This window comes from Struthio camelus, chromosome 1, assembly GCF_040807025.1.
Source record: "Struthio camelus isolate bStrCam1 chromosome 1, bStrCam1.hap1, whole genome shotgun sequence".
Lineage (NCBI taxonomy): Eukaryota > Metazoa > Chordata > Aves > Struthioniformes > Struthionidae > Struthio > Struthio camelus.
Window position 1 is genome coordinate 198,514,159 of NC_090942.1, and position 14,398 is coordinate 198,528,556.

General features: G+C 34.8%; 1 protein-coding gene across 5 annotated transcripts in view; it reads right to left on the reverse strand.

Moving 5' to 3' along the window:
* Positions 1 to 388: 388 nt before the first annotated feature.
* PDS5B (PDS5 cohesin associated factor B) overlaps positions 389 to 14,398 on the reverse strand; it is a 116,030-nt gene continuing 102,020 nt past the window's right edge. For 2 of the 5 annotated variants that reach the window (XM_068930092.1, XM_009686495.2), the window contains exons 30-35: positions 13,961 to 14,106; positions 11,916 to 12,021; positions 7,937 to 8,379; positions 7,744 to 7,845; positions 4,307 to 4,448; positions 389 to 3,467 (exon numbers count right to left, since the gene is read on the reverse strand). In XM_068930092.1, the coding sequence (XP_068786193.1) occupies positions 3,432 to 3,467; positions 4,307 to 4,448; positions 7,744 to 7,845; positions 7,937 to 8,379; positions 11,916 to 12,021; positions 13,961 to 14,106 (975 nt within the window). In that variant the 3' untranslated portion in view covers positions 389 to 3,431. The remainder of the gene's footprint in view (positions 3,468 to 4,306; positions 4,449 to 7,743; positions 7,846 to 7,936; positions 8,380 to 11,915; positions 12,022 to 13,960; positions 14,107 to 14,398) is intronic. The other 3 variants (XM_068930093.1, XM_068930094.1, XM_068930095.1) reach the window with 3 other exon arrangements.

The window sequence follows — 14,398 nt, forward strand, 5'->3', positions numbered from 1 at the left end:
CACAAACTCAGAATTTTGAAAGTCTGGGGTACACCTGTTTACAATACACATACACTTTTTACATTACATGCCCTGTGTGCACAAGTGTTAAGACTATTCAAACATATCAACGAATTTGGTTATTAGAATAGCACAAATGCATTTAAGAACTAATCCTGCAAAACCAGAGGCATGTAAACTTGCAGGATCCGAAGCCCACTGTGCGTATTCACAAAGGCAAACTTTGATAATCTCTCAAGATATACACGTGTGAAATAGTAGTAACAATACTGCACACACACCTCCACGTAAAGTTTTTGGAGAATCTCAGATGACAGATGCTATGCCAGCATGAAGTATTTAATCTTTAAGTTTTTTGCAAGTTAGTCACAAATTGAACATATTCATATTTAGTGGAAATGTCTTTAATATGAGTGCTTTTTTATCGTAAATTTTAATTTTTTTGTTCACATAGATTGAAATGTCAAAACAGCAAATACCAATATATTTGAAAAAAGGTTCAATTTTGCCAAAAAATAAAGTCAATTGGCAGAATCACATATAGTTAATATAGGGATCTGGTTTATCCTAAGTGGAAAAGGTGTACTCACGCTACAACTTTGAAGCAGCTTCATGTATTTCCTTCTCTATTAGTGGATTATAGTTAGTCCTAAATATTAATTTCATTCAGTGACAAGTTAAAAAAAAAAAAACTAAAAAAACCCATGCTTCTGGAGTCAAAGTGAATTACTCTTAAACACTAGTATCAAGATTACAATCAGTTTACATTTTACATATGAATTGAAGATCACTGAAAGTTTCCTGTTGCACTGCAGCAAGAAAAGGAAACTTAACACAAATAAGCTCACTTTGCTGCAAAGTACAGCAAGATACTTCGGTAATCTCATAAAAATTTCATACTGGAACTTGTTACAGTGAGTTCAATTTGATTTTTTAATGTAATACAGTACATTTTTATAAACGTAACATTATCATTGCAGAAGAACATGCTAACTGAACGTTAGCAATTTATCTTTTTATACATAATTATACTCTACTGTAGCTACTGTATGCAGATCTCAAAATGTTAGTACATAAAATATTCATTTTCTTTATATGAGATGAGAATGAACTTAAGAGGTTTGAATATAAGAATGAAGTATTTGCTGTGCCTTTTTCTCAAGGAATAATGAATTACAAGGAATAATGAATTATAACCTAAGAAATCAACATTTAAATCACAAAACTATAGTTTAAATTTACAAGAAATATTTTATGATCAGTAATATGCATCAATATTCAATGAGTTCAACCTAACCATGTTTATGCACATAAAGACTCAAGAATCTGCAGTTTGAACATCAAATTTTCATATTTTTGTAAAAAAAAATTGACTTAAAGGTACATCTTCCTTAAATTTTTTCAGTGCAATTCTGTCAAAGAGGAAAATATAAAGTTAGCTTTCAATCATTTTATACCATAAAAACAACTTGCATTTGCACTGCCAAAGTGTAAGCCAGTTTAGTTGCACCAACTACTTCAAAGTCAATTAAAACCAACCATATTTGCCCTTTTAGGCAGCATTTAGGCAGCATTTCCCCCACACCTATGGGTGTATATGTTGAAAAGGTGAATACTGAGGAAAAAATTGAGAGGCAGAATAATCTAATTGTTTAAAAAAAACATTTTTCCATCAGTAACAAAACATGCATAATGAAAAATTCTAAAAGTTTCTTTACTAATGATAGTATAGTTTGGAGATCTGTAAATCCACGTTTCAGTATTATCATTTTCTCTAATCTTTACATGCCACCTTGAAAATATAACTTACTTCTTGATGAATTATATGAAAATGCTCCTTTTTTCAGTGAGATAAAAATTTAGTAAGTTAGAAATTGATTTTTTCATATGTTGTCAACTGTAAGGAATCAGAGGGAGAAGAGCACCTGAAATTATAATATGTGCTTGGCTAAGCATAGTGTAGTAACCTATACATTTTGGTTCAAAGACACAGTTTGTATAACTGCATACAGGATACTGCCCTAGGTATTTTGCTTCTATATTTTTTTGCAGATTATACATAAAAGAACAAAAATCCAACCTACGGTAGCAGAAAATAAAAATGGAGCTTCATTCAAATCTTGAATACCATGACTGCAATCATCTGCAGCTGGTCATTCAACACAAAAAAAAAAATTAGCTCTTCATACCAAAAAAATTTGGCTCACAAAAAAAAAAAGTACAATAAACTCTCAATAGAAGGTTCTCTCATGAGGCAACCTACCATATACTACTGCTAAATACGAGTTTCCAAAAAAACATTACATCCCATTTTCAGCACATTTTTCATAAACATGCAACTTCACTATAAAATACAAAACACTTGGCTCTCAAGAACAGCTTTATAAAGACACACTGCATCAATAAAATTTTTCTTTGTGATTAACTTTACATTGTAATAAGAACTGTATTTTCACTAATGTTTATATATCAGATTTCATATTATAATGTAGTAATAATTTGCTCTTTGTGAACATCATGTTCAGAAGGAAATATCTATACACATTAACATACTAGACTATTAAAAACTCATTCAGTTACAGAATTTTATTGATACAGTAGATTAATAAAAACTGATAGGGGAAGATAAAATGGGTAGGGTATTCAGTACATTATTTAATAACACACTTTTAAAATTAAAATATTTTAAATCCTTTTTGAATTTTCAATGCCACTAGAAGTCCAGAAAAGTCTGGCATCAATACTGAGGTGTATAATAAGTCAAACAACTTCTTCCACAATTTGCATCTCTTGTATTATTCTCTTCAACATTGTTCAACTGTAAAAGTAATATAGCACCTCTGATGATAGGTAGGTGCCTAAAAGTAAACGCTAGGTCAGATTCATGAAGGAAACAAAGATTGTTTCATTTCTTTTTCTTCTCAACAAATAGCGGCAAAAGAAAGTGGCACTATTTGTTCAACTGATTTTTTTTTCTTCACAGTTAAATGTCAACAAGAGTACAAATACGAACACTGACAGATATTGCTTGAGATCAATTTTTAAACAAACTCTGTTCTTTTTTAAATCAATAGATCTAATAAACTGTGGGGCACTGTCAGTTTAAAGCCGCAGATAAAAGCTATACAAGCACTTTAGAAGTCAGAAACATTAAAAAAGAACTATTTACAGTTTTCTTCTTTAGTTCATATGTCTACAAAGCCAGCGCACATTACACTTCACAAAAATCCACAGTTAATGATATCAACATGTGTGTGGCTAAAGCTTGTGACCTAGGGACTGCAAATGCAGGGGCAGTAAAAGTAAAATAGGCTTCATCTTTTTTTTCAGCAACCCCATTTCGTGCACTAACAGCTTTGTTCAGTCTCAAGCTTTATATTAAAAGCATTCTTCAAAGCTTTCACCTGAAAGGCTGATAACTATGTATTCATTCATCGCCTTTCCCGTTTGGAAGTCCTGCGGCGCACCTGTTTGGGAAAAAGTAATTAAAATGTTTTTACAATAAACAGTGTAGATTTTCTAAAAATCCAAAAATAAGTATATTTTAAAGTAAAAAATGGTGATTCTCACAATAATGTGCAAATAACTGTATACAGTATCATTCATTACTCATTTTTAATATGGATACAAGTCTCAGTCAATGACCAGGACGTAATTGTGTTTAATGCTACTGAGTCTGCATCCTTCAGGTATTAAAAAAATAATCTAACGTCCTATTTTAGAATTTTCACATACTCGGTTGCTTTAATCAGACTTGTCCCAAAGTGTGAATTAAAGCATTCACAATTACATTTAAGTATTAATATTAACAGAACTAACAAATTCATATGAAATAAATATAAATTTATTTCAACTTATCTGCATGGGCTAGTAAGAAAAAGAAATTGGTTTAAGGTTCTGCTCTGGGATTCCATGATTGCCATCCAGTACTATTCAATATCTCCTATTTTGTATAAGGAAGCATTACTTGCTATTATAATCTAGCTGAGAAGAATGGGCATGAGTTACATGGAAAATAATTCTCATGAGAGAATTACCCAACTCAGATAGACAGATAAATAATATAGTTGCACAAAACAGAAAATTCAAGATGCTTGACAAAAAATTGACATTTTCTAAGAAACGCAGATTCTCTAAAAAACTACAGTGAAGTGCCACTATACAACACAGAGTTGAGAACCACCTCATTTATTTTAAAGGAGAAAGGTAAAGTTATCAATAACAGGAAAAGTCAGTCTCTGCACATCAGTACAAAAGAGGACACCACAAAGAGACTTCAAAAGGAAGTCCTATGCATTTCTCTTACATTGATTGTGGAAACTTCCTCTTCTTCCATTACTTCTTCTTGGGGAATGTCATCACTGACAGGTGAGCTACTCTGAAATACATCCATCTCTTCACTAGATTCATTTTCTTTACTGGCTGCTTGTTTGGAACGTCCTGCACGGCTACAATCAAAAGAAAAATTAAGATCAGTTTCATGGTAAATAGATCTGTACATGTAAAAACTTTGCGTTAAGAACAAGCATTCGATTTAACCTTTCAATAACAACAGCCTTAAGATTTTGCTTTCTGGATTACTTTACCATATATGGCTTTCTACTTCATCTGTATACAGAATAGTAGAAGTGTAACTAGGAGGCTGAACAGTATTTGAAAAACAACTTTTTCCAGAATAAAGAGCCAGGAGTACAAAGCTAAACAATTTTTGTATCTGTAGGACTCAATGAGCTCACTGGCAAGAGAGATTCTTCTCTTTAGTGCCAGAATAAGGCTGAAAAAGGATAACACAACAGTGACACTGGAGAACAGGAAAAGCTAGAGACTGAATACTGTTTTTTTTTCTCCTCCATCTACTGAATTCCATGAACAAACACGTACTCCACTTCTGCAGCGGTATACTCACCATGACATTTGAATAGTTACATCTCTCTCTCTATACATATATATATATATTTTAACAGATCTAGAAGAATCTGTATTGCCATTTATGAAATTAACATTATAATGAACCAAAATGCAAATCTACCAAGCTAGCTCATGCTAAGACAAGGATAATCAGTCAACGATATCTGAAATTGTCTTTGTTAGTTAACAATTATGGGAGCTGAACCATAGCAAAAACATCCATTTGCTTAAAATGGGAACTAGTCTCAAAAATAAAAATAAAATAAAACAAAAATGCTGGATATGTATCCAGAACTACAGCTACATCTACATTAGCATTTTGATTTGGATTATTAGCACAGTTTGGAAGTAAATCACTGAATCATCCCACTTACAGTACTTTAGTTTGGTTCACAAAGCCGTTTTTGTGCATGCAAGCTAGATCTCTTTTTGGATAAAATTTAATTCGAAGCTCTGTTCCAGGTAGGCAACACACAAATCCCCAGCGGGGACACAGAGATCTAAACCATCTGCCCTCTGACTCTTTCAAACCATACGCGTGATAGGAATTTTCAGTCATGAGAACCACACACTAAATCAGTTCAAAATAAAAATCTCAAATCGCATATAGCAATTACAGCACCAATAGCAAATACAGCAATTGCTTTAGCACCAGAGAACACTAACTACATCCTTTGAAAAACAAGACAAAACAGCCCAGCTGAAGTCTTTCATGACACTGATAAAAGCGACAGAATTGAAAAGGAAACAAGAGCAATAGTTACAATCCAGGTTCATGTTTTCACATATTACAAAAATAAGCCAACTTACATGTGCTGGTAGGTAACACAATTAACTATTAGAAATAGGTTATATACTATAACCTCAGAGTTAAAGACCCAGATTCATTGGCCCACACACTCCAAATCCTTCACGGAACAGCCTAGAAAGCTTTAGGCATCTGGATTAGATATATTCTCCCTTTTAGTACGCAGTGCTGCTCAGACTATCAATTTCCTTCACTTAAAATCCCTGTAGATATAAATGGACAGAAGGGAGAAAGGTCTGACTACAATCAGCCCATGTTAGCAGCCACTATGAACACTGAGGATTTACTGCTGCCTAACTTTTTTCTTGCAAATTTGAGAAGTGACAGTCTAAAATAGGCGTCTGATCACAAAATTAAAAAATAATCCTCCCCAAAAAACAACAAAAAAACAGTAAGTACGCACAAAGATATTTTTGAGACTAAGTCTAGAATAGACCCAACAACTTCTGAATGCTTAAAGGAACTTATTAGGGCTCCTCATACTATGAGCTATGTATATACATACGAATGAACCATTGTGCTGCTGTTATTGATCATGTATATTGATATAGTTTACTTTGTATTTACCATAGGGTAAACCAACTCACTGGGAAGTTCATCAATTTCACTAAGAAGTGAACCAAAAGCTACTTAAGTATTTACTAAAGGGCACCTTGGACAAATGCCACATAGCACATCATCCAACAAATAACTTGTCTGCATGTCGTCTGTGCATGGTGAAGTGGCTGCCTGCAACTCTTGTTCCACTGCTCATGTAGCAGTGACTTGTGTAGCAAGCAAGACAACCCTGGGACCTGTGCTTCCAGTTACAGAGTATGGGAGTGGGAAAGGTTTGATTATGAGGTAGGAAAATCAAAAAAAGGTTTGATTATGAGGTGGATGTGATCCTGGGCAATATGCTCTAGGTGACCCTGCTTGAACAGGGAGGTTGGACTAGATGATCTCCAGAGGTCCCTTCCAACCTAAACGATCTGTGAAAACAAGAGTCTTGGTCCAGGAAAAGACTGGAAGGATTGGGACACCATGGATGCAGAACAAAGGATCAAATGTGAAACTGGAAGTTGACTGGAGGGGACCAACTTATTCAGGCAAAGACCTGGGGTATGGGAAAATAACTGCTGGGAACAGGCAAATTGGTACATTAAACTACAAGAGGACGACCCACACATGTTGCTATGTCTGGAAGCTGGAGAACACTAAACTACTAGCCAACAGAATAATACAAAACGCCAGACTTAAGATGTGCATAAGTAGTGTCTAGAGGAATTCACCACCATGTTCTGGAAAGGTATCTTGCAAATCTGCTCAATGAGCTGCAGATTGATGCCAGGAGGTCCAGTTTTTATTGTCCTATCCACTCATACACCTGTGATTTATACATATTGTATGCACATGTGAAGAAAAAGCTATAGCCTGTACAATAAGTAGAAGAAAATGAAGCTAGCCACAGAGTTCGACCTTCACTACAGAGATAATGTACCTTAAAATTTTCAAGAACAATTATCCTTCATAGAGCGTAGCACATTTTATTCATTTGGAAACTATTCAAGTGGATGATACATTACCTTACAACAAGGAGGCCACAAATTAGAGAGTCACTGAAATTTAGCTTAAAAAGAATTAGAAAAAAAACTATTCTCTACAACACCTTTTTCTTAAAGCAACAATTTGATTCTTCCTCCCTATCCAAAATGAACAGGAACAATTTTTTTGCTCCCTGAAGTTCTAACAACTAACAAAGCCTTATCCTCAAGGCCCTCACTGTGTACTGAATTTTCTCCTAGAAGAGCAGAGCTACACATATGCTACCTGAGCACATTAAACTTTTACTTGTAGCCTGTTGCTCTGATTTGAGATGTTCCAGGAGAAGTAGATAGGGAAAATGTTTTGGAAATAACATTGGTAATTTATTTTTGTAACTGTCAATTTAAGTATTCTGAAATATTTTCAGTGAATGATTGTTTTGGGGCACAGAGGTATATTTTAATTTTTACTAAACACAAATTCAGAAAATATTCACCACTTACACTTTTTTTTGCTGTGATGGTGGTGTTTTTGATGGCCTTCCTCGTCTTTTCTGTGGCGTAGACTGTGCTGATTCAACTGTACTAGTTTCAGATGGTTCTGCTCTGTTTTGAGGAAGACCCAAATTGCAAAGTATCAAATTATAACTAGTGTTCAAGGATATAAAAGATGCAGCTAACAAGAAGAGGGACTTACCTCTGCTGCGTTCTTTTCTGTGTCCTATTTTGCCTGCCTTTTGGTTTTTGTTCCATGTTTTCTGTTTGCCTTTCTTCCTCGTCCTCCTCCTCTTCTACTGCTGCTGCTGGGGTTTGCTTTTTTTTGCTCCTTTTTGATGACTTCACTGCTGGTTCTTCCTTTGGTGTTCCCCCATTGTTTGCTTTTGGAGGGCGTCCTCTTCTGCCTTTCTTTGGTGGACTGTTCTGTTCATCCTCACTTTCTATCACATCTTCTTTTAGCCTTTTTTCCTCTTGCCATTGTGATTCATCAGATTCTGAAACAACTGCAGGTCTCTTCCTTCCCCGTTGACTACCTCTAAGTTTCTGCTCTTGCCCCAGTTTATTCAGGTCATCTATGCCTAATTTCTCTTCCGAGTCTGTGATAGTTGCTTTCTTCCTTCCTCTAGGCTTCTCCATCTCAGACTGGAAAGGTAAGATTACATCTTAAAATTAAAAAATTAAACTGCCATAATAAACTGTCAAGTACATAAAAGCTATGGAAACTTCTGAAGAAGAAAGTCTTAAAATTACTCAAGATATCACACTAAGATTTTTTTCATCACATCCAGTTCAAAAGCCTTTCCAAAATTATAAATGCATATATACAGATAAAATGCCACAGGCAAAAGAGAAAGACTATTCTAAAAATGAACAAGAATGTTAAATCACAGAAATGTGTAAGGTCTTCATTGTATCCTCAGCTGTGGCAAACAGAACCAGTTAAAATATCCATAATCATATTTTTATCATTAGGAAAATACAAAGATAATATATAGGACAGAAACGGCCAACTTGTGGCTCAAGCCTTTTTATAAGTTGAAAGGTGCTTACGCCTGGCTCTCACACTGGCAACGGCAAGGTGCTAACAGGAGACAGTTGGTGATTTGAATCCATAATGTAGAAGGGAAGCACAGAAGTCTGCAGTGCTTTGACAGCTACAACTATCAAAGCTGCACATTTGTCTTCAACAACAACAAAAAACAGAAAGCAGAACCATTACTGAATCATAAGCTTTCAGGATACAAACTATTCCGACCTCTCTACCATTTAGGTCTCATTGTATAAGGCTCTTCACTGTACAAAGATTTCTATAGGTCGCTATTAGGTCAGGCAGATGGCCCTTGTGGTATAAGAGCAATCTAGAAAAAAAATGCTCCAGTTTTGGAACTGTGCTTACTGGAGCTGGAAAAAAAAAAAAAAAGAGGTATACATTGATCCACCTACCGTTTCATAGGGACAAAAGTCCAAATATTTACAGTATTCGAGTTTCATACCAATGTTTATTTCAAACAAACATTACCCTATTTCAACACATACAGACATTTATTTATTGTTATTTGTTATATTGCAATTAAACCCACATGGTAATAGTTATGCCACTTAAAACCAGACTGGATATTCTTTTTCTTTCGCATCACTTCTTGTGACTGAAGATAGAAGTCAGCTTACAAAAACACATCTCTACTTCAGCAGTAATCTTTAGTCAAGAAAAGGAGAAAGAATAGCTCATTGTTCCCTGTTCTACTTGTTTTTGCAGTGATTGTTGGTATCTGTCATATTGCAGCTGCTTTTTATTAGGTATGATTGTAGCTGAGTTTCAAAGTAAAGTTTCTTATTCAGGTTTAACAAAATGTCACCCAAGCTTAGAAACAGCATGTTATTCTACCTTGATAGATATCTTGAGTTGTGACATCTTTAAAATTGGGACTTTCTGGTCCACAATTAAAATTCTGCTTTTCAGTTGATGTCATGTATTCAACATAAGAATACAGTTTGTTTATAACAAAGTTAATATTCCATCAACAACAAGAGAGCCTGTAACTGAAAATGAAGTTAGCTCACTACAATTGCCTTGCTTCCTGCAATGTAAATCAAGTGGCTAAAATAGCTTTGGAATTAACATAAGGGAAGTTCACCATATTTAAAAGGCAGAATACCAATTAATATATTTCAGATTGCAGTGTAAAGAATATATGTGTTCCACTAGCAATATTGATCTGAAATTTAAAGCTGAAAGGAAAGCCAAGTATAGGAATGAAAATTCCAAAGTCTGTTACATTATGACTCATTGGGCTTCAAAAGTTTGGGGCGGGGGTTTGGACATAAAATCCCTGACTATTCTGTTTTTGTGATGTGCTACCTTTTTTCCCCCACAATCTATCACAGCTTAAGATAGTTACGTGCACTTCAAGACTAGCAAAAATACAGGGCATTTTTACCAGACAGCAGCTTTCTATGTCTTAAGCAATCAGGAAAAATACAACAGTGACATCAGACACCACATATCCTTACTGCGTTCTAGAAAATGCAATTACTGAATTTCATCTTGTTCGGATTATTTTTTCATGCATATCCCAAATTACTGCAATATCTGACAAATGCCAACTGTAATTAAGGCAGAAAGAGAGCTGAAGTCTACTAGTGGTATGTGAAATTCTTATTAATTCTTATTAATTTATCACAACTGCTCTTCGAATGAAAACAAGCAGAACAAACAGTATTTGGACAAGCAGAACAAACATAATTTGGCTTTTGGTGAATAAGTTTCCTGTATTCTGATATAATGATGCCTCAAAGAGGTACAAATACTTGAGAGAAATATTTAACCTGTTTTTAGTATCAATAAATATTTTTCAGCCCTACATTTGTGGGAGAGTCCAAATCCATTTTGATCATCTTATTAGAAACCTTTAGCATCATTAACCTACAGAAATACATGAGTAAGAATTCAAGATAGGCCTACCACTCTCGAAAGGCCTTGTCACTCACTAAAATCTCTCAAAGATACAGAAGATACAGTATTAGCATTGTTCAGGAGCAATTCTGGAAAATACACATACCAATGACAACATTTTGCTGTCCCTGGCGTTCAGCGATGTTCTTGCAGAACAGCTAGTTTATATAATAGTATAAGCAATGTGCTTGTTAACCATTAAGGCAACTTAAATCCTGCGAGATTGTATTTGTCCATAACTATCAATTAGCTAGCTTATGCTGCCCCAAAGCGAGTGAAAGACCATTTCATGCACAAGCAAATTTAAAATCATGCTACAACTTCTATTTGTGATACCTCACATTCAGGACTAACATTTTTCTTACTTTCACTGCTATATGACAAGTTTCATGCAAGAAAACAGAATTAATATGGCTACTGAGACAACTTTTCCTATAACTCCTAAATCCAATGTCAAATCATCATGCCCTCCTGATATTTCAGATAACCAAAGAAAGAGCAGTTGCTGTTCCCTTACAGCTGCTGAAAGGAACACACAGCTGGCTGGAAAAGGAGAACATGCTATAGCATCAGTAATGGGACAATATCAAAAAAGGTGAGAATCACAGTACATCAAACCTGTAATGAAGTATTACCACTTTGCTAGCTACAAGCCAAAAACCATGTATGAAATAGATCTTCACATCCTCAGATGCAGTATGAAATCTCAGAATGGTTTAATCACTCTTCCTGAACTCCTGCATAGCTAATCATTCTCAAGCTAATTGAATTAATTCTTGCAGAACTGTATTTTGAGCAACCATCAAGCACACATTAAAACAATGAATCACCACATGTTGGGTAAAAAGAGTCCAAGCACACTGACAAACTGAACATTCTGAATGCTTCATCAATGAATTCTGAGCATGAGACAAATCATAGACTAACTCTCATCAAGCTAGCTCCAACAGCACCTAATTCTGTCAATATCCCTCAAATCATAACAAGTAATCTCAACAGCTTACAAAAAATATCATTATGATGCAAAGGTAACATGCATATCCGAACAGACAAATTGGACATGTTTTCATTGCATGTCCAAATCTACACACTTTTTGCAGAAGTTTCATATAAAGTCTAGATTAGAAAGGCATATTTGCTTGAATGATATCAAGCATCACCACATTAATTTTTTAAGTTCTGTTGACTTAAAATGAAATATTTGCAATGCAACCAAACAGCTCACCCTTACAAGATCAGAGTCGTCTCTTTTGTCAGTTTTCTTCCCTGGCAATGGTGAAGTTAGTGTGAAATCTTCATTTTCACTGTGGTCCATTTCAGTACTGTCAAGCCTAAAATCAATAGATTTATCCTACTCATTACTATAATACAGCAAGCAATCATTAAAAGAATACATTAACCAACAGCAATAATCTTCAGAAGAAATCTATTCTCAAACCGGGAACAATCTGGTAAACCTTTCGCTCTGGCTACTGTAGGTATCATGATATCACAAGTCAGAACAGCTAACTCTCAGGATAAGATTGTCAATTATAAACCACATTGCATATCCTTCCCTGAGAAAAAAGGGATCTGTATACACTTGCATATGCTTTTTTACATATCAAGCATGATATGACTCCCGTGGACAGACCAACCAAAGTACGTATACTATGGTGAGGCTATTAATGTCAGCATGAGGCCAACCTCATGCACACTATGGTGATGTTTATGCAATAAAACAGCATATTTAAATTTCATAGACGAGTTCATTCCTCAGTTTGCATTTGTTATTTGGGGTAGCACTAAGTAATTTAATTTTTATTTTAGTTTCTGCATAGGTAAACGGAGACAATAATACTTTCCCTGTCTGTATAACACAGAGATCCACAGATAAAAGCCAGTATATGAAAGCCAGTATAGAAGAATCATCCTGCCCTGGGGCTGGAAGAAGCAGAATTTTTAAAAACAGTGCACAGTTTTTAGGGAAAAGAAATATGCTACGGACTGAAAGCAAAAGGGGTATTCAAATACACCAACTCTTAACTGTCTTATCTGGGCATTCCCTAAACTGAGAAAGACATCCTTATTCTTACAAGTATAAAATCAGTAAAAGTTAAGACATATTAGAACCTCAGTCTTTACACATCACCTTAACAGATGCAATGTTACATGTGCATATATTCAGTCATACTGACTGAAACATTATGATCAGTTACACAAGGACTTCTTTTCTTTGATGTCTTCATTCAAAATACTGATCAGTTTAGGTTACAATTCAAGAGATTATAGAGAAAATAGAACAGCTTAGGCTGTGAGTGCTATTTTTTTTTAAATAAACTGGATGTAGAACAATATTAGCTTCAGATTCATTTCACTGAATATGGAGAGGAATGTGGACTCCAACCTGTCGTTAACCAATAACATACTTCTATACATGAACCTGCATGACTTCTTAGAAGTAAGTCTTTCTGCGGACTTTTCAAGGACTTGAAAAGTATTTGTTACAACATATCACACTACATTTAAAATTCATATTATGTATTAAAGAGTCACAGAAGAATCAAATGAAAAGTCTTAGTTCCAAACCTAACTTTCCCTCAGTCTTGAATTCACATGAGAAAAGATGAACAACAGGGGGTATGCAATCTCAAAATATCTCTGTGAAACAAACTGATGACAGTGTGACTTTCAGTTAGACAAATGAACATCGAAAGATACTGTGACTGATGAAAAACCTAGAAAATTGACACAAAAATAAGGTATGAATTTTACAGAGAGCTAATTAGAAGACTTCTCTATCATTACAGTATATTCCTGTCCATCACAGAAATAATCTAACATCCAAAATGCTTATTCTTCCAAAATCTCTCAAATTTATTTTCATCTGAAAAGTCCAGGATAAATTTATACAGGAGGAAGTCAGGCCAGATCACCACAACGCCTTACCTGCCCTCACTGTCTATAGCATGTTGTTAACATTAGAGCTGGCCACAAAGTTGCTCGAAGTGCAAATGTATAAAGCTATGAGGCTCTCCTCCTTTCAGCCAACCTGGATATGATTTGATTGTATTTATGTAATTGTGCTTGAAGTATTTTTTTTTTTTTTGAGCAAATTTATTTCTGGGGTTAGAAAGCAAAATTTCTGGTTTCAGTTATAGCAATATGTGGTACTCTAACTTCAAAATAAGAGAATAGAATTCTGTCTCTCACTTAGAGAGTGTTATAAAAATATTCAAAGTTCCCATTACAAATACTTGAAATATCAAAGCTGCTTTGTTGTCTACCAACCTCCCTTTGATCCTTCCTGGAGAGCTTGGATTTGAACTGCTGCTGGCATTGCTTACAGTTTCCATTCGTGAAGATTTGGATTGAGACTGCTTGCCTGCTGATGAAAGAGGCTTATTAACTGCTCCAAGAACATTGGCTGCTTTGGGCTGAAACCAAAAATATATTTCCTTTATTTTAATCTACACGTTTAGATATTACATATCTAACCTGAAATAACATGTACTATGCTTAAAATATTTGCAAATTTCACATGCTGCAACCAGTATCTCAAATACAACACAAAGTGACAAACATTTAAATATGAAAGTTGTAACAGAAGCCAGAAGAAAGTTCACAGAGCTGCAATCAAATAGCTAGCCAACTAACTAAAGTGTCAACTCTCTCAACCCTTATTCAGTCCTCTTATTACTGGTGCTCATTGACCTTGCAGTAAGCCAC